Below are 26357 nucleotides of genomic sequence, written 5' to 3'. Positions count from 1 at the left end.
AACTATTGGTGCACTGGTGACTCTGGGCTGATTTTGAGGCTGGACCCGGGAGTTTTTTGTAAGGTAATATTACCCAACTTTGGAAGTCTATCCTTACATCCATCCATTTTTAGACTCAAGACACAGAGGGCTCCCTGGTTTAAACAGAGGCTGACCATGGCCTAAAGTTGGGCTGGACACTCAGACCCTTCTCTGAGAAGCCTGTTCTCCTTATGAAGCTTTTAGGTGTGCTGTTTGAGAAAGTCTGTGCATTTGCTACCTGGAGCATCTCAGCATACACAGAACATTGAAGAAAGGAGATCACATACTGACAAGAAAGGCATTGAAGTTTTACACTATTCCCACTGGTTATGTGGTGTCAATGCGAACACTGAATGCACCCCAGGCCTTCTCACCTTACATCAGTACCAGAAGAGTAGAGGTTATTAAAACAGTAAACAAGAGCTAAACGTGGAATAGCAAAAAGCACATATAAATTCGTATTGTCAAGTGTCCGCAAACATTTTTCCATATAGTATAATATGATCTACCACATGATTACTTTTATTTATTTCCCAAATATTATTCAAAGTGACATTTGAGGTGGAATTGTGGAACATATGCTATAAAATTAAGTGTTCCCCAAATGCAAGACAGTTATAGTATAGAAATGCAGAGAGAGCCAACAGCTGCGTTGTACGAACATTCATTTGAGCTACAAATTGTACTTAAATCATGCTGTTATGATGCCTAATAATAGACAGCAATAACTATAATTGATTACTATAGGTAACTGTTACACACAGGGGGAGAGAATTGTATATTTAAAGTATTAAGCATCCCCAGCAGTCTAAAAAACAGGGTTTTCTTATATAAATGGCTTTAAGAATCCCTTAGTACCAGTCAAACAAGTAATGAAAACACTATTTCACATGGCAAAGCATTATTGCTTATACAAATCTCACAGCAATGATCTCTTTATGGCTTACCAACAGGGAAAGCAGTCATGCCTAAATGCAATATTCCATAATTATTCAATACTTTTTTTTGTTCTTTTTCTTTAAAGAGGCTTAATTGTGAAAATAATGTTCATGTGTTATTATGAAAAAAGTATTGTAATATATTTTTTTAGTTTAGCAATGACAAAATCTCTGCTTTTTTAATGTTCCCAAATCACAGACTTTAACAATCAAGAGAATAAATTAAATCAATCCCAAAATGGGAATACATACTTTGCTGAAATCTGCAAATACTTCACAAATATGTGCATTTTTACATATCATTGCAAGCTAGTATGTAATTAAGAATTGTAAGGGGTTTTTTTGTATTTAAAGAGACGGTATGTCATTTTTCAACATTTTTGTCTGCATAGAAAAATCAATCTGTGTAGTGCTTCTCTTGAACCATTGTTTTTCACCCAGTCTTTTGAAAGGAGTCAATAATTCTACTGCATTGTTGCCGTGTTGTTGTCATGCTTTGTAGTGTATAAAAATTGCTATTGATCACACAAGGACATTTTGCCTATCACAAAAAAAACAACAACAAAAAAAACAGATAGTCTGAGATGCACAGACTAAAGGGCTTCTTCCTCGTGATGTTTCACAGGAAGTTAAACATGAGACAAGTGGCAAAATCAGCCAGCATATCCTGCAGTCTGTTTTTCTGTATTACTAAGCGTCAACAAATCTTTGTCTGGGAATGTTCGGCCAATGTACATTTGTAAAGCAGAATGTGTCCCAGATGCGGCAAAATTAATACTTACGGTTTTATAAATAATAATAATAAAAACAACTGAAGACAGGCGAAACCATCAAACATAAGATTCATTCAGTACAAAATTGCTTGTAACCTATAAATACGTGAAGACGTTTGCCGATTGTGGCCAATTTCTAAGATCTAAGAAACTGATTAAATATATCAAAACACCACATTTCATTTAGAAAATTGTAATAATTTCATTTGCAGACATAAAAAAATGATGTTTTGTTAAATCCAGCTGGGAAATCCATCTTGACATGATCTGTTTCAAGCACTTCTCAAAAAAGTGGAATTAGTTTCAAGCACCTCATGAAGAACTATTCATTTTCAGTCTTATGGGTTGAGATAATTTAATGCTTTGATTTATTGTTTTTTTTTTCTCAAGATTTTTCTCATTATATACTATAATATAAAGGCATGTAAATCATACTAGGAAGCAAGCTTTAATGCCCGTACCCTCTAAAACAGCAGTATGCCTTTGACACTCATTGAACAAAAGAAATGCCCATGGGCAGCAGACACACTCTGCTGCTCTAATGTAGAGTAATAATGTAGAGCTCACTACCCATTCATACACATGGGCCACAAAAAACCTGGGACAAATCCTTCAGCATGACGGCTGCAATGTGAGTAAATGGGATTAGTTATCACTGCTACTAACAGGTGTCTCATTATCACATGCTGGAATATAAAAAACACCTGTCCGCTTCATCGGAATACTGGCCACTGTTCATGTCTCATAGGCCATTTTTAAGAGGAAATAATGACATAATGAAGACAGATCTTTGTCAGGGGGAGGATCATTTTGTAGTCTTTAGGATGACTGTAACACAGAGAAGCCAGAGGGACTGCAGGAACACAGGACAAGTATTACTGGAAATGAAGCATATTCAAGTTGGACAGAAGTGAATAACTGCTGATTTACTGTATAGGCTGTGCTGAACGCTTATTGAGTTCACACAAAGCTAAAGAAAAATGTGGTTATATTTGTTCATGCCTAGTAAACACCCCAAGTAGTAAAAGGCAGTGTTCAATAACTCAAAATCTATCTATTAGCACCAACTTAACATTCACTTGACTTCCAATAACCACAGAAAAGTTCATATTTGAAGTTTCCTTCATAAGAGATTAAATGCATGGGCAAGTACAGAAAGATTTACTGTCTATTATAATCCCATTTTGCATTGCGGTTTGCCCTTGGGTTTCACTGAACAATATAAATCATATATGAAGCATATAATGAGGAACAGATATATAAATGTATACCATAAACGGCATCATTGCCATAGTTGGACTTTACATCATTAATTCAGTAGGAGAGAGAGTAGCAGGTCAAGTCAAAGACACTTACCAGCGAGGTAAAGATGTAGGTATAGTAGACAGATAGCATCCCTAACTCTGACGCCTGTGGGAAAAGTAGACAGAGAAAAGAGAGCAAACTGTGACAAGAACATAACACATTGCATACACTTATAATGAAAGCCTAATTTCATTTGCCAAAAGTGGAAATGCATTGTTATTATCTACGCTTTAAGGTTGCCTACAGTGTTTTCCTCCCGTTGTGCAACTGAAAACACATGGTGTATTGCTTTTTAAGCCCCCTTTTGAGGCAGATCAAAGACAACAATGAAGCATGCACTTATGACCCTCTAAACTATTCTATTCATTAATTCCCCATTGTTACCTGGGAAACAGCCAATTCATCGTGACTGTGTTAGAAAATTTTAATAATCACTTGTTATGAGACTCTATGAAGGCAAAGTGGACTCGCATTGTGCATGAATATGCATTGAGGGACTAGATCTGCCATGCAACGGCAGGACTTCCACGGACTTGAATAGCCATTATTATTTTTTATAAGGTTTACTTTCCAAGGTTTTCCACTTTCATTTCAATGTTCTACCTTTCGAATCATCCTTATTGCCATGGGCAAACTTTGACAGTCTAGATTTACTTAGAATGTTAGCTACTCTGTCTTTCTGATATGTGGCAGCCATTATTATGCTTGATGATCAGATTCAGTCAGGGTGCTATGCAAGGTTCCTGCTCCTGCTGTGAATGTTGGGATTGATAATGTCTACAGTAAAACTGTTACGCTTGCTAGAGCCTCAATGCCATAACGAGAGGCATGTACTTGCCTCAGTGAGTGGGGGCGTGCGTTGTCATTTGCAAAAATTTTCTAACAGAATGGGTTTGCTAGAGAACAAACTTTTTTGGAGAGTAATAGCAATAGATGCTTTCCCTACAGGCTAGGAAGTTATGTGACGCTACACGCATGCCAAGAATGTAAGCCACCCTTATTAACAAGACACATTAATCAGTTTGCAATTAATTGTGCTTCGACTGGCCCTTGAGTTCTCCTTCACTGGGTTAAGTGTTTGTTTGCTCAGTCATCTACCAACCTGATGGCCATCTGCACCAAATATTAGGGCAGGACAAGGCCAGGAAGCTCTCTTTGCTTTGCAAAAGGATATACTGGCCCCAAACCGTTTCTTTCTTCCCATCACATCATTATTATAAATTTATTTTTTTCTGCAACTAGGCCAAACAGTCCTGCTTATGGCTTGTGGTCAGCAAGATATTGCTATTGCTACCACTTATATAGATTGTAAGAACCTTCCAGATGCCAGAAATCTGGACCATCTTTATGAAAAGTGAACTAGAAAGAAGAAATAATAAATAATAAATGCATCCCTGAATGCAAGAACCCATAGTACATGGGGTCTTGTATTCTTTTAGTTGGAAGCTAAATTCAGTGAACTGCCTGATTCCAAGACATCAGCATTTCTCCAGGGACTGCTAAACAGAGGCAAGTCCCCCCCTTATAGACTACAGATGTTTGTTGCTGACATTTCAGCACACAACAGCTTGAAGGATGGCATATCTCTAGAGAGGATTTAACAGGTAAATACAGTACCCTTTGAAAGTATTAGAAGGGTAATTCTATTGTTTTGCACTAGACAGGAATAATAGGTTTGAGATCAAAAGATTAATATGAGACAACAAATTAAAACATCCTCAAATTTATATTAGAAATTTAAAACAGAGGACATGACACCTTTAGTGTCAGGCACTTAAAATATTTTTGAGAAATAAACGTTTGGAACAGATCATATGAAAGTAAATTGAATTAAATAACAGGTAATATGTGATTTACCGTATTTTTCAGACTATAAGCCGCTACTTTTTTCCCACGTTTTGAACCCCACGGCTTAAACAACAAAGCGGCTAATTTATGAATTTTTTCTGGGTTTTTCCCGGTTTCACAAACTTCAAGCCAAAAAACTGAACCCCATAACATTAGACCAATAAATTTTCCGAACGGAAACGAAGAAACGCACCTCACCTGTGTTCTGAGCTGCACGGCATCGGGAGAAAAAAGGTTTTTTTAAACGCACAACGATGCCAAAAGATAAACTCCCGAGAGAAATAGTTTTGAAAGGAAGGAGGAAGACAGTGAACAATGACTTTCTTGGTCAGCTACTGTTTAGAAACAAGCCGTTGTAACGCGTTGAGTCTGGGTTAAGGGAGAGCTCGCTAACTCCAGTTGCAACAGAAATCATATAAGCACAGACAGGTTTCCAAAAACCTTTTTTAATTTTCTTGGCAACAGCGTTATGGGTTAGTCAAAGAAACTTAGAAATGAGCATCAGAAAATAATAAGGACATATTCCTCGGTCTTGCACACATGCAGTAGTAGCAGAAAATGCAGTGCCAGGCTATTCCCAAAATACCGCTATGCTCCTAAAAGAAGCGCAACATATTTTACCCGTTACACCGTGTGTAACGTGTCTTTCGTTAAAGCCTGTGTAAAGATAATTAGTTTCAGTGTAGGAAAGGTGCGGCTTATTTATGTTCAAAATAAAAATATTTGTAAAATTCAGTGGGTGTGGCTTATATATGGGTGCGCTTTATAGTCCAGAAATAACGGTATATGCTTTTTTAAAATGCATGTTCAAAGAAATGGTTTTAAAAATCAGGAGGAAAATACCAGGAAATGAAAGCTATCTAACACTATAATCTATTGCCCTGTATTAATCTTTTGATTTAAAACCCAAATGTATCTTTAATGTATAGTAAAAAAAAAACCTCTACTTTTAAAAATACTTTCAAAAGGAATTGCATGTTTATTGACGTGAAATCAATTCAGCTAGTAATCACTTCTGCCTCTCTCTTACCCATGTGGCCAAAACATATATCCCTAGTCTGATGATACAATTACAAAATTGATTGGATCCAGGAGGTTTCTTCTGCCAATCATGCTTCTCCAAGTAAATGCATCATTCCCAACATGAGCATTTAAGTCATTGAGGTGTGCCAGAAGCACTATGAAGTCAAATAAAAGCACACTCTTGAGTACATGCTCTACCTCCTCCTAGAAAGCTCAGTACTCCAAAGTGTCATTTGAAGCATTTACCTAGTCAAATTCCCCACCAAAATCATTGAGGTCCTCTATCCCACTAAAGAAATTCCAAACGAGAGGCCATGATAAATTGATGGTGTCTTTGAGGAACTCTGGAGGTGGATAAAGATAGCCCTAGATCAAGAAGTTTGGTACCACTGCCAATATTGGATAACTGCTCTTCTGGTTATAAGTTCATATTGTATTGGTAACCCAATATACCATGGGGTGACCCGGTGGTTGAAACTAGGATTTCTGCCTTTGGTTCTCTCATCTAATTTTGTAAATCAATCAATTGACTTTGCATTGTTCCATGAAGGCAAACCTGCAGAATGGTACATTCCCTGTGGTACTGCTTGGATAGAACAATGCTCCACATTTCAAGTGGTTATCTTTCACAGCAGACAGAGATATATAGGGGGCTCTCTTGTCCCTATCATGATAGATGGGCTATATCATGCTATGTCACTCTATGAGCTATGTCTTCTCTTCATGCACATTACTGGCAGGAATTCCACTCCAGAAAGACTCCAGTGTTGTTCATTGTACCTTACCCCAGTTCCACAAGATTAATATCAACACTCCAAATGGTGTGACTGTGGTGGTAATATGAAAACATCTTTAGGCCCAAAGTTTTATGTCTCATAACACTGTGTTATATGCTATGCAGATGATTCTCAATACCCCCTGCAGTTCTTGAGAATCAGGCAAAGCATAATGCTAGTTTTTGGAGAAGCATGGAAGACCAAGACTTTTGGTTTAAAGTACCATTATAAGTATTATGGAGAATAGAAAGAAAAGGCTGTCTAAATATGATGAGTGGCACAGACCATCATCTATCTTTTAAAATGACTACTCTGTCTATAAAAAAACAAGTAAATGTTTCTGGTGTTGTTAAGGTTCCAAAAAAACATTTTCTGAAAATCTTAATCAAATTCCATTTTCTTAAAGAACCACAATTTAGCCTCTGAAATGCCCTGCAACCTTTATCAACCTCTCTACAAAATATTCAAAAGCAAACAATCTTACTCACAATGAGAATAAATGATTCACTATTTCACTGAAGAATACCCATAATAATTGGATGGCAAGCATGGCAATTTAGAAAACTGTTCTTCATTGTGACTCTAATAGACTTTCAGCAATAGAAACTCTTCACTCAGTTTTCAAAGCTTCATGAACAATAAAATGACTGATTCAACGTCATCATTTCAATGATCAATCTTTTTTTGAATCAGTGTGATTAGTGGCATAATTATCAACATTTCTTCGAGACATTATGCACACATGACTGAACTATAAAAAAAAGCATAGACCTCAGAAAGTCCTCCTACACCATCCACAAAACTACTTAAGGACTTAAATCAGTAATTGACAACCAGACAATAACAGAAGCTGAAAATACTGAGAAATGTTTCATGCCAGTTCAGTTGCCAAATGCAAGCTAAGTTAGGGTCCTATCAAGTAAATATGAGCTGCAGTTCAAAATTGTGGGTCATCCTAATAATGCTTCAAATCAATTTAGGTATTAAATTGTATAAAATGTCAGACGTTTGAGTCATTTTGAATAAACAGGGTTAACAAATTGAATTCGGCTTTCTCAAATCCTACAAGAAAAAAGCCATAGAACAGTGTATGTAAGCATTAGAAGGATAAGGGCACAATAGCACAACAATTACAGCTTTACTGGAATGCAACATTCTACTACTAGTATTATTAAAATTACTACTAGTATTATTATGATAACTATTTGAGGATTATAACTACTACTTTTGCAGTTACTATGACTACTATTACCACCACTATTAGTACTACTATTGTTGTAAATTTCAAAATTTCAATATTTATTTTACTTTTTTTTTGTGGTTCAGTAACATCTATCTATGTCAGGGATCCACCTGCCACGCCCCCTCGGTAGCTGTCACGCTGCCTTCGCTATGCAGCGGCCGGCTTTGACAGCTGTGAGGTTACGACTATATAAACTCACATTCTCGAGTCACAGGCTGTCGGTTCTTGAAGGTCATGCTGGTGATCTCGTGGATCCTCGACAACCAGCCTTCCCCGCTGGTTCCGTCTCCTGACTCCATCTCCTTTATGGATTACTCTATCTATCTATCTATCTATCTATCTATCTATCTATCTATCTATCTATCTATCTATCTATCTATCTATCTATCTATCTATCTATCTATCTATCTATCTATCTATCTATCTATCTATCTATCAACTGATATGATTAAAACTACCACTATCACTACTAATAATAATACATAGGTAAGTGTTGTACAGTAAGTGGGAAATGGTTTTCACCTGTGAATTGACACCAGGCAGACAGGAAAAGAGATAATAAAGAACGGCATTACACTGAATATTCTGACTTTCAAAGTAACAACTTAAGGCCTCAAGGGCCACCAAAGAGAAGTGAAAACAGTGGTTCAATCTAAGAAGGATTCATTTGTAGTTTTAGATAACAAGCAAACCGTTTGCAGAGAGACGTTTTCTCAGCTCTGTACAAGTCCTAACATGCCCTGCTTTTGCTCTTAGATTGTATATTTCTGATTTATTGAACAAAATGAGGGAAATAAAATCAGTACAGCTGCCAAGTGAGTATTTTCTGCTTAGAATAATTTTGTCCATGCATCAGTATTCTATAATGTAAGAATTGCCCCTACAACTGACCATGAAATTGGAACGTGTGCACAGAAGCAGCAGTGTTAGCACTGCCAAACAGCTCTGCCATGCTTGGCCATATCCTCTGTTGAACAGCAGCCAATTCTCCTCTGTTATTTTGCATGCATGCTCCTAACTTAGAAAGAGAGGGTGTGAGGGTGTGTCAGAAAAGACAAAGAGGCCAGGGAGATGCGGACAGGTGAGAGTAAAAGCAAACTCTCACTGTTGTGAACTGCACGTATCATTGGCAAAGCAGAGAACCCACTGTCACCATAGTAACAAGAAAAGCCAAAGATGGTTTAAGATGACACCTTGAATACTTGAATAAAGCCAAGAGGAGTGAATAGAAGAGAATGTATTGCTGAAAATATAACTGACAGCCTTTGAAACTTCAACAAGGGAAGTTAATAGAGTGGATGGGCTCTGGATATATTGAATTGTGTATCTGTTCACACAGTTTATATGTCATTTGTGTTCTGTGAAATTACACTGCTAAAATGTGTATTGTACAAGTACATTAATGCTTTAACATAATACATTAACTGCCACCTTTTTTGTAGAAATCAGTAACCTTGCATGGAATGCTAACCAGAAAGCATTTGATTCAGTTAAAACTTGACCTGCTCTAAATAATAAAGGTACATCTGTTGCCATGGAAAAATACATTAAACAGTCATACGTATATGGACATCTCCAAATCACACCCATACACTATGTTGGTTTTTCCCAGTCAAGGTTGGTGTGAAAGAACTCAAGTGGCCTGCATATATACAGTAGATTCATCGTAATCCAAACCCTACTGTAGAGCTCTGAGATAATTGGAATGCTGAATATGCACCAGTTCCTCTTATCCCCCATTACTGGCTAAGCTGAGTAATGCTTTTGTGGCTGAATGGACACAAATACTCATAACCCTGCTGTGAAACGTAGTGGAAAGCCCTCCTGGCATAGAGATTATTTGTCTAGACATTCATACTGATCTAATTTTGATGAAGAGAACCATGAAAATGAGTGCATGAGAACCATGATCATGAGTGCACGAGTGCTACTTAAAGATCAGCAGTGCACTAGAAGACTTTATTGTGACAACAGGCCATTTTTGATCTGTGTCAGTTACTAATTATGTCAAACCACAAATCAACAGCTTGCAAACATTCTCAATGTTCGAGCAGATAACATGGGTAATTTCATAAGATTTTTAGGTATATTCTCAGGGTTACTTTAATCCTGTACAATTTAGGTAAACATTTCCCTTCATAAAGTGCAATTAGGAAGCAGTGTTGAAAGTTAGTTATGACTGACTATTTCAGACAATTATACAGGGAGTGCAGAATTATTAGGCAAGTTGTATTTTTGAGGATTAATTTTATTTGAGGATTTAATTTGAACAACAACCATGTTCTCAATGAACACAAAAAACTCATTAATATCAAAGCTGAATATTTTTGGAAGTAGTTTTTAGTTTTAGCTATTTTAGGGGGATATCTGTGTGTGCAGGTGACTATTACTGTGCATAATTATTAGGCAACTTAACAAAAAACAAATTCATACCCATTTCAATTATTTATTTTACCAGTGAAACCAATATAACATCTCAACATTCACAAATATACATTTCTGACATTCAAAACCAAACAAAACAAATCAGTGACCAATATAGCCACCTTTCTTTGCAAGGACACTCAAAAGCCTGCCATCCATGGATTCTGTCAGTGTTTTGATCTGTTCACCATCAACATTGCGTGCAGCAGCAACCACAGCCTCCCAGACACTGTTCAGAGAGGTGTACTGTTTTCCTCCTTGTAAATCGCACATTTGATGATGGACCACAGGTTCTCAATGGGGTTCAGATCAGGTGAACAAGGAGGCCATATCATTAGATTTTCTTCTTTTATACCCTTTCTTGCCAGCCACGCTGTGGAGTACTTGGACGTGTGTGATGGAGCATTGTCCTGCATGAAAATCATGTTTTTCTTGAAGGATGCAGACTTCTTCCTGTACCACTGCTTGAAGAAGGTGTCTTCCAGAAACTGGCAGTAGGACTGGGAGTTCAGCTTGACTCCATCCTCAACCCGAAAAGGCCCCACAAGCTCATCTTTGATGATACCAGCCCAAACCAGTACTCCACCTCCACCTTGCTGGCGCCTGAGTCGGACTGGAGCTCTCTGCCCTTTACCAATCCAGCCACGGGCCCATCCATCTGGCCCATCAAGACTCACTCTCATTTCATCAGTCCATAAAACCTTAGAAAATCAGTCTTGAGATATTTCTTGGCCCAGTCTTGACGTTTCAGCTTGTGTGTCTTGTTCAGTGGTGGTCGACTTTCTGCCTTTCTTACCTTGGCCATGTCTCTGAGTATTGCACACCTTGTGCTTTTGGGCACCCAGTGATGTTGCAGCTCTGAAATATGGCCAAACTGGTGGCAAGTGGCATCTTGGCAGCTGCACGCTTGACTTTTCTCAGTTCACGGGCAGTTATTTTGCGCCTTGGTTTTTCCACACGCTTCTTGCGACCCTGTTGACTATTTTGAATGAAACGCTTGATTGTTCGATGATCACGCTCAGAAGCTTGGCTATTTTAAGACTGCTGCATCCTCTGCAATATATCTCACTATTTTTGACTTTTCTGAGCCTGTCAAGTCCTTCTTTTGACCCATTTTGCCAAAGGAAAGGAAGTTGCCTAATAATTATGCACACCTGATATAGGGTGTTGATGTCATTAGACCACACCCCTTCTCATTACAGAGATGCACATCACCTAATATGCTTAATTGGTAGTAGGCTTTCCAGCCTATACAGCTTGGAGTAAGACAACATGCATAACGAGGATGATGTGGTCAAAATACTCATTTGCCTAATAATTCTGCACTCCCTGTATATTAGGCTTCCTTTAAATGTCTTCCCTTATTGTTATTGTGTTATTTGTTTTTCTAAGTTCTATATTATCTTTTTAGTCAGACATGATTTTTTTATCTGTCTATCTTGTTTCTAGTCTGTTTTCTGTTGCAAATGACAGCAAATTTCACTTAAAAAATGTAATCATATTTATATATATTTTTTACCTAGTATCTTTCAGTTCACAAGTAGTTTCAACAATCTGAATCAGCTTTTTGTTGTTGTTGTTGTTTACAAGTCTGAAAACACTAAGAATGATCCCTAAGTATATTTTGACCTATTGATCATTTGAATTTAACTTACCAAGTGCTTAGGGAAAGAGGGAAATAGAGTAGAAGTGGGAGGAGAATTTCTAGAACCAAAGGAAATTGTAGAATAAGAGCGCAGGAAGAAAATTAAGGTAGGGCATTCAACAAAGTGTTGAATTACATTTTATATATATAATTTGGTTGAAATGGAGACATGCACTGACAGACATAAGGTTTTGCCTTCAGGTCTGCCTTCATCAAGTAAAATTCATGCTCAGTTTGAAACAGGTCAGATGACTGACTTGGTCATTAAAGAACATTTCATTTCTTTGCCTTACAATTTCTTTGATTGGTTTCAAAATATCCTTTGAGCCAATGCCCATAATCACTGTGAAGCTGACAATACAGCCTTATGAATATATTACAGAATTCATAGAGCTTCTTTTGTTGGCAGTCACATCATTGATAAATACAACGGAAGTTCCACTAACTGCTATACACACCCATGCCATAGGATAAAATGGTATTCTTTAGATCAAACAGATTAAACAGTTCACTTCACTTTTCTGTTTTCTTTTCTTCTCATCATTTTCGTTCAAATCATTACAAGCTGATTTAGTCTCATGTCCATGGGATAAAAAAGAGTATAGGCTTATTAAGAAACTTTGGGAACTCCAATCCCACTATAAACATGCTGAGGTAAATCCTCTGTATATTTATTTATTTATTTATTTATTATTTTTTTTATTTTACAGTAATATAATTTTCCCTATACTCACTAGTGGATTATTTCTTGTTAAAGTAATGTTTTTGGTATATCTCTGACGTTTTCTTTTTTTTCTCATTCTTTAGGAAAATTATGGACTTGTATATATTACATATCAGCAAAAATCCACTTATTTGCAAATAATAGGGGAATAACACAAATCTATCTATAGAACAGCTGAGCAGTTAAAATTACAGCTGAAAGTTTTTATATTGCTAAACTAACAATAACTTTGTCAAAATAAAAACAAAAAACATAGAAATAGATCAACGATTCACGTAAATGTATTAATATGTAAGTTGTTCTTGTGGTATGCAGGTTTTCTTACCCTCTCCAGGATGATGTGAGACATGGTGGCATTGGCATCGACGATGATGGTGGCAGTCTTGTCATCACGAATCTCTTTGAGGAGGGGAGTAGGGTCTTGGCTGTCATCCAACATGCGAACAGAAAGTGTTTCCTTGGAAATGAGAAACTGTCGCAGTAACACTTCCAGGTTTAATAGGCCTGTTGAAAAGGGACGCACACACACACAAACCAATAAATATGTGCAAGACTTACACATAAGTCTTAAAATATAAGCAGTTCAGTAATATTTCAACTCTCCATATTTGTTCTATACGCAGTAGTTATATAAGTACTAAACAACCCATATTCAGAAATAGTCCATGATTATTATTTGCTGTACAACAAACCTTTTCTTTATATACAGTGCCTGTTAAACACAAGAGTAGTACAGTGAATAGCGGGAAGAAATGTCTCTGGACAGATGAGTCCATATTTGACATTTTTGTCTCAAACAGAATAACCTATGTAAGGCAGAAAACAGGAAAGATGATGTTACCAGACTGCCTCACACCCAAAGTCCAAAATGATGGTGGAAGCTTTATGATTTGTGATTATCTTGGAGCAAGAACTGTAGAAGCCTCATTCCAGGTAAAAACGAATACAAAACCAACATGACTACCATTCCATACCTCTCTCATACAATGACATACCATTTGGTCTGGACTACAGCTAATTTGAACAAACTTTACCATAAAACAAGACGACTCAAAGCATATGTCCTCTGTAAGCATACTGTAAGATTCACTGTCATCCTACTCACATGGTATAAACCTGACTTAAATCCTATTGAACTGCTTTGGGATAAACTGTATTGAAGGGTCGGACAGAAATATGCAAGTAGCAGAAAACACCTTTAGCAAGTTTTACTACAGTATTTCAGCTGAATATTTGGAGAAACTACCTGTCCGGATGCCAAGAATGTGTGAAGTTGTTATTCATGCTAAAGAAGGATTTTAAAATGAAAATAGAGCTTAATATCTGTATATTTAAAAATCTGTTAATAAAAGTAAATAGTCATGCTGTTAAATTACCTGGTTTGTGAATATAAACAAAAGGAATATGGTTTTGTGTCAAAAACCATAAAAGACTTAAATGTTTTCATCTTTTGACAAGCACCATAGTTCTTCATAATATATCATGATCTACTCTAGAATATATTTTAAACAATGTATTGATCAATGATTATGTAAAATGCATAGGCTACTATCCAGGATTAATATTTGTATTGCTCCTTGTGGGTATGGTTTAAATATTTAGATTGTAATCTATTTAAATATGTATGATTTGTATATCGTAGACTGTGTCAGCTTGCATGACTGTTATGGGGCTGGTATTAACAATTTGAAATATTTATATCATAATACTTTAGAATTGATAATAAGAGTATCCAGGAAAAAGTCAAACATATGAGACTCCATTAGGGGAAAATGAAATTGTTGTTTGCTGATATTACTGTATTTTCCAACATGAGCACTAGATCCATCTCTTAGAAACTACTGTCTCTTTTACTTGTTTGGCCTCTTGGCAGATATTTGGTGAATCTAGGTTCTGTGGGTTTCCCTTATGTTTTGTACCATGCATGACAGCATGTCATTTCATTTTGTACACACAGCATGCGCAAAACGAGTGCCCTACATTTCTCCATTTTGATTTTTGCCAGAGGCAATGCTGAAAGCTGTGACCTAAAGCTGTGTCTACATGACCGCCAGCATAATGACCTTAATATGGATTACAGGCTGAATCTTTGGAGATCAGACTTCTATTTCTGTTATATGGATTGGAGTGCACTGAATGTGGAGGCTGGAGCAGCCCATCAGACTGAGACTCTGATAAAAGCAGCACTGCCATTCATGCACAGCAGTCTGTTACTTGTCCAATTTTGCCAGTCTGAAAAGTTCTAATAGGGATTTACTATGGTGGCCCATCAAAAAAAAAAAAGAAGAAAAAACATATTAACAAACCAAAAACGCAACAGCAATTTCATAAACACACGGACGATCCTTATTTAAAACCATAGTGTCTTTCCTGGTTGGATACAACTGATGCCTACAACATTAGTTTATTTTTTATGTTATTATAGCAAGAAGCAAAATACTTTCTTCTGAATAAACAAATTATTGTTCTTCAATATAAAATACAATAAATGAACAAAAGTAAATTCCGTCCTGCTATATGTTGGTTCTTTTCCAGGCTTAAGTGAAAGATCTTGAGTGGCCTGATACAGAGCTCTGACCTCAACCCTATAATTCAGAATGAATAGGAACTCACCCCAGGCCTCCTCATCTCACCCTACATCAGCATCTGACCTTACTGAAACCCTTGTGGCTGAAAGAGCACACATCTTCACAAGCATTAACCCAGAAGAGTGAAGGTTATTATAACAGCAAATGGGTACCAAATGTGGAATGGTCAGGATGTTCAAAATGTGCATATCAATCTTATGGTCCAGTGTCCACAAACATTTGTCTATACAGTGTAAAAACACATGAGAACTCTTGATAAAAGGCTTATTGTTCCTTATAGTAGAAACATCCTCCAGCTTTAATTTCTCTACAGTCTCCCATATGGAGAAGGAAAGAGGATATGATGTTCGATAAGATTCTAACCTTCCTACCTTCAGCTAATGCTTTTGTGTTTCAAAATTAGCTTATTTGTTTTTGTTAGCATGTTCTGATTTTCATTTTGGTTTAATATTGGTTGGTTAATGTGTTTTCCCCTAATGAACTTTATATGAGTCATTACCTTACAAAGATTTTACATTGATTACAGACCTCATGCAAGTAAAATCACTTAGAGATGGCTTTTCTTTTTATTTGAAAGCTGTGTTATTATGGTAAAAATTCCCGAAATATCTGCTTTGAACTAATGTGAACCCTATTCAATCACTAAATAATCTTGAAGTATGTGTAGTAGTGGTTGCTCAATAAGCAAGTTTCTTAGTTAGTAATGGAATCCCTGAGTTATCTCTGAGCAGATGTTTGCTTTTTCATTAAGCATTTAACCCTGAATTTTTCAACCCTATCTAATCTTGCTTGAATATTGTGCTTGGTAAATTGCTTTAGATAAAAGCATGTGACGGAAAACACATTTAAAATGTTAAAGTATCAGGGGGCAAACAGCATTTACTTGCAAAGAGCCAATTGTGAATGCTGATTGATGTTTTATTTTGAATGCAAAGCCAATTAGACTCTTGTTGTTGCTGTTGTTTTCCTTTGGCTGCTCCCATTAGGAATCACTACAAAGGATCATTGGTATGCATATTCAATATAGTGTTTATAACGGATGCCCTCACTGACACAATCCTTCCATTTTATCTGGTCTTGGGACCAGTCACTGAGACTGAAGCTTGTTCAACCCTAGCATATCAACCCAAACCTGAGCCACAAAGGAGTAATGGCCTTTAGCCTCAAGGTCATGAGTGAAGAACCTAATTGACATTTATCTAGCACTGACAACATATACCATACCCTATTGGCATTAGATTTTTATTTTTTTTATCTCTGTAAATCAGTAAATAAAATAAATATAGAAACCAATGGACATATCCAGTAAATAAAATATTACTTATTTATGCACATTCCACATTTTCTCTCATATTGATGATTCTATTCTAAGTTAGAATCTGATGATGTAAATTTGGTTTTGTTGTGTTGACTGGTGACAGAGGCACAACAATAACATTTAATTAACACATCACTTCAGTTCTCGGAAACGTGTGAGATAGGAGGTCTGTACAATCCCTGTGGGAAAAAAAACCTGACAAATGACATTGGATAATATATATATTAATCCATCACCAGTAACATTATTAAGATCAATAAATAAACGTTTTCTATGTATTCAGTAATATGATTTCAAATAGAATACATACAAATACATTTGTATAACATGACCATTGAATACATAGAATACATTTTTTAACATGACCATTGAAAGCTTAAAACATTTAAAAAAAAATCAACATTATTACTTGATCAAAAAAGTTAGACATACTCGTTTTGTTTGTAAATGTTTTTTTTTTTTCTCAACTAAGTCCAAATCTTTTCACATCTGAAGTGGTGTAAAGTCACCACCACATACAGTATCTACCATAGAAAATGAATAATAATGTGATCTTGGTTAATAAATGTCTCAATATCCAAACTGTCACAGGTAAAACGGAAAAGATTCCCACACTATGAAGGGTCGATTTTGAAAGAATTCATTCAAATTCCCAAAATAAAAACCTCAACTTCCTCTGTTCAACAGTTGCACTTTTTTTTAGGCAGGTCATCATCTCATTTGTGTCAGGGCACCAGCGTATTCACGAGACAGTGAAATTTCCATATCTCCGCCTACTGAAAGCATCTGCTCCCTGTGTGCAGTCAGGCAACAGTCCATCCTTGTCTCTTCTCCTTCCCACACAGAAAATGTAACAGTGAAGAAATAGAGTGGGGGGAGCAAGATCTGTGTGATCAGTAAGATTAAAATCAGTGAATGTTAAAATCCATTGCAACCCTTACCTCTTCAAATTAATGTGCGCTGTAGAGAGACTTAGAGAGGTTGTATAGACACAGCACTTTTGATATAAACAGAGCAAGTCAAACAAAATGAAAAGCACTCTCCCTTTTTTTTTTATCGCTGCAGCTTTCTGTTACAGTTGAGAGATTGGCACAGCAGCTCTCATATAAGTCAAGAGCTGATTCTTTGATCAAAATAAATGAGCCGTACAAATGTCATACATTCAAGTTACAGAAAAAAAAGCCTGTCACTGATTATACAAGACAAAAAACAACTGAAATGTATGTTCAGGTTTTTTTTTTTAAAGATAATGTAAAGAGGCTACAAAGAAGATCATTGAACATATTGGTATCTGCTTTTCTTTGATAAATTCATTAGAGCCCCTTTTAGCTGTATTTTAGATTTTGTGTGCAATACAATTTTTTTTCAAAGAATAGACCAACACCAATTAAGTCATTATGTTTAATGCTGCTCTCACACACACACACACACACACACACACACACACACACATTTATATACGTTTGTAATTGCTGTTGGTTTATATATATTTTTTTTAATTTGTATTGCACACAAAATCTAAAATAAAGCTGAATGGGGCTCTAAAGAATTAAATAAAACCATTTTATATATATATATATATATATATATATATATATATATATATATATATATATATATATATATATATATATATATACAGTGGAACCCCGGTTATGTCGATGTCCTAGGGGGTCGCCAAAATGCATCAAGGTAACCGATGATCGAGATAAACGAAAATCAATATGGCGGCAATATATTAACGTGCTTGAAATTTCTTTATGTACATGATGTGCGTTAATAAATGAGAATGTCCATGCACGTGTTTTTGAAGGGGTTTTTTACACAACAGCGTTGCAGCGATTTGTTTGATGAAGTCATGCTATAAAAATACATACAGTACATGTTTATCTGTCAGAATCCACCTGCCACGCCCCTTCGGCCCCTTCAGCGTGTCAGGTGCTTTCGCCGCTTTCTGAAGCTCCCGGCTCAATCGCGCACATATGGTGCTCGTTTAGCATCATCACCAGCTCCGATTTAAACTTCCACACTCTCACTGTCCGTTATTGTTTGTATATGTTGGTTCACACCGGTCGTTGTTATCGCGCATGCGTTCATGTGCTCATACCGGTACGTGTCTTCCCACCGGCACTCTCTCAACGGCTGCTCTTTTCTTCCCAAAGCCGCGCGCCCTACTAACACTACGAACACTAGCACTAACTAACAGCAGAGATTCACCAGTATACAATACAACACCTGTAGCAGCTGTAAGACTTGATTTTTCCGCCACTTCTGCGAGTTCTTCTGCGGCTGCACCGAGATAACCGACGTTAAATGGCAAATTTTTCCCCTTGTGCTCGAGATATTAGGGTTCGGCGACATAAAAAGTCGACATAACCGATAAAAAATGCTTAGAACAAGTGAGAATTTGGTGGTTCCACTTCAAAAACGTCGATTTAATAGGGTTGTCAAGGTAACCGAGGTCGAGATAAGCGGGTTCCACTGTATATATATATAAATATATATATATAACCCTAGTATCCGACTTACGATAAAGATGCGTTCTAATGACCGCAATGTAACTCCAACGTAACCCTAACATGACCCCAGCGTATCTTATCGTAAGTTGAGACATGTCTTAGCCTATGTAAAAGTCTTAAAGAATGGTCATCAGTATGGGATAGTGTAACAAATAACATTAATAATAAATAAATAAATAATAATTTAACAAATAGCAGTACTAAATGTAGCTAAATAAAGCAATTTATAGTACCATACAGTATCTTACAAAAGTGAGTACACCCCTCACATTTCAACAACCATTTTAGCATATCTTTTCAAGGGACAATACTGTTTAAACTTGGAAAAAAACTTGGAAATATTTTCAAGTAGTCAATGTGCAGTTTGTATAGCAGTACAGATTTACTGTCCTCTGAAAATAACTCAACATACAGCCATTATTGTCTAAATAGCTGCCAACAAAAGTGAGTATACTCCAAGTAATAACAGCTGTATGTCGCTTCCCAAGACGGGTTTAACTTGGAACAGGCCTCATAATGGTCAATCAAAGAAGTTGAGTCCGCATGCTGTGTGTCAGGTGTGTCTAAATACAGACGCATGATTGAGGTTGCAAAAGCTGAAGGTCCGGTTGTCAGTGCTCAGACCATGCGCCACACACTGCAACAAGTCAATTTGAATGGCCGTCGTCCAAGAAGAAAGCCACTTCTAAAAGAAAGCCTGCAAAGATTTTGCTGAAGTCAGCGTGTCTAAAACCATGAAATACTGGAACCATGTCCTGTGGTCTGATGAGACTGAGATAAACTTGTTTAACTCAGATGGTGTCCAGCATGTGTGGCAATGCCATGGTGTGGAGTACCAAAAAACTGTCTTGACTACAGTCAAGCATGATGGTGGGGGCATCATGGTCTTGGGGCTGCATGAGTGCTGTTGGTACTGGAGAGCTGCGGTTCACTGAGTGGGGAAACATGGATTTTAAAATATGTACATTGGGATGCTGCCAGGATGTACATATTTCCCACCTTGTAAGATGCCCCACTCTAGCCTGTTGTTTCGGTGTTAGACCGCTTGTTTTTTCTGTTTTTGGTGTTTTAAATCCAAATTGTATCTCTTGTCTTTCATTTTTATTGTCGTTGCTGAAAACTGAAACAGAGTTTACTGATTAGTCTTTTCACTACAGGTGTGCCTCTCATCGCTCATTTCATCCAGCTTCGCTCTCCACTCACAAGCTGCCACTCATCTGCGTGCTTGTCAGGTCCAACAAGTGCTTGTCCACGTGTCCATTTCCATATACATATATACTGTAAAGTTTATACATTAGGTTTTTTTTTTTTATTATTTTGTACAATTCCACATACAATTATGTATTATGTACAAAGTATTAACAATTTACACTCTGCTAACCCATACTGATCATTATTCCTTAAGACTCCTGGGTAGGCTGGGCCATATCTCAGCTTGCGTTACTTTATAGTTATGATGGGGTCATCTGAAAAATGTTCCCCAAGTGTATATATATATATACTTGGGGAACATTTTTCAGATGACCCCATCATAACTATAAAGTAACATATATATATATATATATATATATATATATATATATATATATATATATATATATATATATATATATCAGAGGCGATTTCTTTAAGACTACAAGGAAGCTCGGCTTCCCTTATAATGTCACAAAATTAATGGTCAAATATGTACTATTGTATTAACATTTTATTGACTAAAAATGCGTTAGAAAACGTTCATCTCAAAGACGAGTTCGTTCAGAATCAGTTACATATAGCAGGTCGGCTGACTCGATTTCCTTCTCATACATTCCCGCAGCGTCACAGTGCATTTCCTATTGAAGCCCAGCGTCCATTGCCTCAATGGGGCTGCTTTGAACGGTTTTTTTCAGCGCTTCGAAACTAGACGGTCATTGGATAAACGCTGCGATTATGTCCCGCCCACGGACGCTCAGCGTCTCTGGGGTGAATGGGAGTGGGCTGGCCCGGACTCCGAGCTTCTGCGTGATGATTGGAGGGTCTGTCGAAGACTGCATCTCCTTTTGACTGACAGCGATTCTGTACTATAAGGAATCACTGAAGCTATTCGCGCTCAGTCCCATCGTGGATTTCTCAAGTTCAGTCGAAATAAGAACTGCTGCAACCTATTTCTTTGATATTTGCTTGGCGAAATTGCTTGATTTTCATCATACATTTCACACAATTATACACCACATTCCTTGTTTCAGTTTTACAGAGTTTAATATTTTTTTTTAGATCGTTCATTCATTCATTCATTCATTCCTTCATTCATGGCCATCACTTTGATTCAGGAAGACTGAGGTCAGAACTTCAAGTCCTGTATTCAGATCAGGACTTGCAGGGTAACAGGGGAAAGCTGTGTGATTACTTGGTGTTCCTTAAAGACATGGAGTTGGACAGTGCAATGCCTCAGCTTTACAAACTGTTCTCATTAGTGGCAACAATTGGAGCTACATCTGCAGGTGTAGAAAGGAGCTTCTCCTGTTTAAAGCGACTCAAGTCCTACACCCGAAACACAATGGGCCAAGGCCGTTTAAGCAGCCTAGCTCTGCTGGCCATTGAGAGGACACTGGTCAAGTCACTTAAAAAGACTCCTAGTTGGTACGACAGGGTCACAGACCATTTCTTGAAAAGGAACGTAGGGCAGAATTTACTTTTAAATAAATAGACAATTTTATGATGTAGGCCGAAAATGAGCTTCCCCTCTCTGACAGACCAGTAGCCGCCACTGATATATATATATATATATATATATATATATATATATATATATATATATATATATATGAGCACATATGTGTACTTATTTTAAACGTCGATCCCAGTCAGTTTAAGATCTAATGTCAAATAACCAATAACTGTCTACAATCAATAACACAACACAATAACAGGAAAAAATATCAACTAAGCGTATACTTTGCAAATTTCTCAGAGAATCAAAGTCTTTCAGGGGCTGTGTGTGTGTCCATGTGTGTGTAGTTTGGTGATCGTGAATACTATAGAGTGTGTGTTGTAGAAGTCTGCTGTGGCCATGTTTGATAGATGCAGTGTCTGCTGGGAAATGAAATCATGCAGTGGACTGACACATTCTAGCCAGTGGAAACATTTGTAATGGATGATCTTCATGTGCCTGAATATTCTTTGACTATATATTTGCTGTGAGCTTACATAATTAGATTACTGACAAGCCGATGGCATGCAAAAGTGAGTGTAAAGTTGCCGAAATAAACCACAAAGAGATCACACGTTGCTAAGCAATGTCACAGCAGCCAGCCACAGGGAAACTGCCATAGACATTTATGTTCTCTGTTTATCTTTTCATGTCGCAGTCAGTGAGTTTTAGCAAACATGGAGATAAAGAAATCGGTGAGCATGATGGAGTGTGAGAGAATGCTTTACATTTGAATGTATATTTGTAGTATTTTTAAAATGCAAGGGTACAGAGAAAGGTCTCTTGGTTCCAAATAACAAAATGTCAGCAGTAAGATTAAAACAGGGTCATTTTGTTAATGGAAATATGTAATAAAGTAATCTGTTACAGAAATACATAAAAGCTGCTGCTGACTATAAAAGTCATATAATATGGAGTATGTACAGTGTGTAATTTTTATCTCAGCTCAAACGGATGAGACTACAGTTTAGGCATGTTTTACGAAGGCTAGTAAACAAACCCAAATATCAAAGTCAAAGTCAGGCAAAGAGTAAGGCAATCAGTAAACAACTTTTCAGGGTAGTCCAGAGGCAGGAAACCATAAACAAAATAAGAGGGTCAAAACCAGAGATGCAGACATGATAACAGGGCTTGGTATAGATTAATACAAACAACACTAATATTTCACAATGGTCCTATAAATGTCTTTTAACCAGTTAGCAAGAGAGGTGTGTGTATAATAGAGAACAGATGTGTCTCATTAGAAGCTGGGTAATAAAGTGTTATGGTGTGTTTTGGGAAATTAAGTGTGCTACAGCCATGTCTGTGGGTCATGTAAATGGGAAGTCATTTGTATGAATGAAATACATTTACAAAAAACAAGATTTCAAGCTATTGCAGACAAATAATTTTAGACATTTGATCTTGCTGTAACCTTGACCCTGTTTGGAGTGAATTCAAAATCAGTTCATCCCGTAGGTACACAGATAATTCCTTAAAAATGCAACAAATTGATGGGCAGAGAACTGGAAAACATAATGATTTGTGACAGAACAAGAAAATCGTATTAGCACACCTTTAACAGTTCTCTGGAATAGATTTATTATTACTGTAAAACAAACAGTAATGCTACTGTATTATTCTGACTACATCCAGATCTATTAAAACCAGCATTATTTAATTAACAAATTTATTTTCCATGTAGTCAGAAGTGTTACAATTAGTAGTATACAAACAGCCTTCTCGGTCAAATTGAATTTACATTTCACACACAATTTCACTTTCTCTCTTATCATCACCCTTTAAAGCTTACGTTCTTTCAAAAGATTTTTTATTAAAATCATCAAAATCAACGATCCAATAGTTCTAAATTTGCAGATATATATTAAACTGTAGCAGTGTGAAATTGTGTGTGGGGGAAAAAAAAAAAAACATGGCATAGATTGCATTTTATTTTCAGAAACATTAATTCAACCAGTTTAAAATATGTGCTTGTAATTGAAACTGACCTAATTTGTAGCCTATGTCGTGAGCTGGAGTGATCATTCCCACTGACAAAAGCACATGTAGAATTTAAACTAATCATGGTTTGGAAACAAAAAATTAAATATAGTTCATATACTGTGTTTTAGCAGATCTACACTATCAGTAATATGTTATCTTTAAGATAGTTTAGGAATAATTCAGCCACAGAATGTAGTAATGAGGACTTTTTTTCATTCAAAAATTGAAGACAGTAACTTATACACGTTCATAGACACATACCATTGGAAGTAATGAAAAACTTTGGCACTTGCTATGTTTCAAAAGCCATACTAACTATAATCTACCACTTGTTAAACCACTGATAAAAAACCCCAGCCATAAATGTAGCTGATTAGTAGATTAGGTGTTGTCTGCATAGACATCATATACATTAATTGTCAATGCAGTAATGCAACAGCGCTGGTTAAAGTAGTAAATGACCTTGTTGAAATGTAAACCTTGCTTTAATTAAGGGACACATCTTCATATTCACTGAACAAAATCAACAATGTTAATGTGACTCACTATGCATGAAAAAAACAGTTTTGTATTCCACAAGGCTCTTCTCTAGGACCACTGCTTTTTCTGAGTAACAAATGCAACCTATGGATACAATTATGGAGAAATAGGAAGCTCAGTGGTTAGGATGTTGGACCTCTGATCAAAGGTCTGTGAGTTCAAATCCCAGCTGTACAAAGCTGCTATTGCTGGGCCCTTAAACAAGACCCTTAACCCTCAACTGCTCAGTTATATAAATAATATGTGTAAGTCAATTTGGATAATTGCATCTGCCAAATGCCATAAATGTAAATTATGAGCATTAATTAATATGAGCTACTGATATGCTTATGATACAAAGCTGTATGATTCACTAAAGGCAGATGACAGGTGAACGCTTAATAAAGTGGAGAAATGTCTAAAGGAAACTGGATGTTGAGTTTGTGCTCTCTAATTATTTCTGACAGGACAAGAGCATTTCTTTTAAGGCTACATGTTGCTCGAAAATTAGCTTCTTATTAATTACTAGCTCTTGACGGCCTTCCAGTTACATCATATGCAATAGCAAAGTGACTATGGTCTCTTGTTTGAAGGTTGTGTAGTTAATATACCCAGGAATAGGTAAGAAAGCATTGCTAAAAGTGAAAAGGAAAATAATGTCACTAAAACATGGCAAATCTAGCTTGTGTTTGTGGATGTTGTAGCAGGTGAGTAGACAATATACATCACTATATAAATCCTATTATATTCACATTATACTAGCTTTCATTTAATTTTTTATGTATCATAAAATACTATTAATTATTTATGAATCCCTAATCGGTCTCATCCTACAGTACATGACTGGACATTTGGTTTATTCTGATCCACCATACCTTCTTTAATCAATTATTATTTATTATTTATCAGTAGCTGCATGACAGGTACCCTTTAATAGCCATTACAAATGTCTAATTTCAAAGCACCGACATGTCAACCAGCAGGGATATACATTTTGCCCCTTAACAACCTCAGGAGGTTTTCTTTTTTCTAATGTTTTGTTTTGTTCGTTTGTTTTTATTTATCTTTGAGCCCCAAGTATAATTTCAATACATAGAATAATCCCAAGCTATGTTTATGGCAACACTGTGAGCCATATTTCTACTGTAGCTGTTCTGAAAACACCAGAAGGAAAAAAGAAAGAAGCAAATACCTCATTTAAATTTTTCAGAGTTCCTGGAAATATATGCACTGTCATGTTTATGTGTGTTTGGGTATCTGGGCAGCTGAACATCGAATCAGAAATGTCTGATGTCATTTCAGCATTCATTCGAATTTGATCAAATCTGTTAAATCACCACCTGATCACCTTCAGAGAGACTCCTACTACTTTGATAAATAAAAAAAAAACACTCACTTGCCTGTTCACATGTTTCTCTCCCACACTTTGTTCATTTCATGTAATTGAAATGAACAAAGTGTGGAAGGAATTTTATTAGAATTTTATTTGAATTATTTTTACATTTTTAACCCAGCCATTAGGGTTGCACAAGCCAGTGCACTCTTAGTGGCGTCCCAAGACCAGATACATGGGGAGGGTTGTGTTAGGAAGGGCATCCAGCGTAAAACATGTGCCAAATCAAATATGTGTATCACAAATCAGAATTTCATACCGGATCGATCGAGGCCCGGATTACCAACGACCACCACAAATATCTCCAACAGGGTACTGGTGGAAATTGGGCTACTGTTGGCAGAAGGAGGACAAGGAGAGGAGGATGATGTCTACAGAGAAGGCAGGGAAAGGAGAAGTGGAGTAGAGTGAAGGTTTGGGTTGGTACTTTAAATGTTGGTACTACGACCGGTAAAGGGAGAGAGGTAGCTGATATGATGGAGAGGATGGAGATATGTTGTGTGTTCAGGAGACCAAGTGGAAATGGAATAAGGCCAGGAACATTGGAGGTGGGTTTAAACTGTTCTACAATGGTGTTGATGGAAAGAAAAATCGTGTAGGGGTGATACTGAGGAAAGAGTTCAGTAAG

General features: G+C 36.7%; 1 protein-coding gene across 5 annotated transcripts in view; it reads right to left on the bottom strand.

Moving 5' to 3' along the window:
- The window catches only part of grik4 (glutamate receptor, ionotropic, kainate 4), a 439025-nt gene that overhangs the window by 119280 nt on the left and 293388 nt on the right, over window positions 1-26357 (bottom strand). For all 5 annotated transcript variants that reach the window (XM_046863059.1, XM_046863058.1, XM_046863061.1 and 2 more), the window contains 2 exons: window positions 13046-13224; window positions 3089-3142 (listed from right to left, as the gene is read on the bottom strand). In XM_046863059.1, the coding sequence (XP_046719015.1) occupies window positions 3089-3142; window positions 13046-13224 (233 nt within the window). The remainder of the gene's footprint in view (window positions 1-3088; window positions 3143-13045; window positions 13225-26357) is intronic.

The sequence above is a fragment of the Silurus meridionalis genome, chromosome 12 (assembly GCF_014805685.1).
Source record: "Silurus meridionalis isolate SWU-2019-XX chromosome 12, ASM1480568v1, whole genome shotgun sequence".
NCBI lineage: Eukaryota > Metazoa > Chordata > Actinopteri > Siluriformes > Siluridae > Silurus > Silurus meridionalis.
Note: the sequence above shows the minus strand (reverse complement) of the source record. Positions and strands in the feature narration are given on the sequence as shown.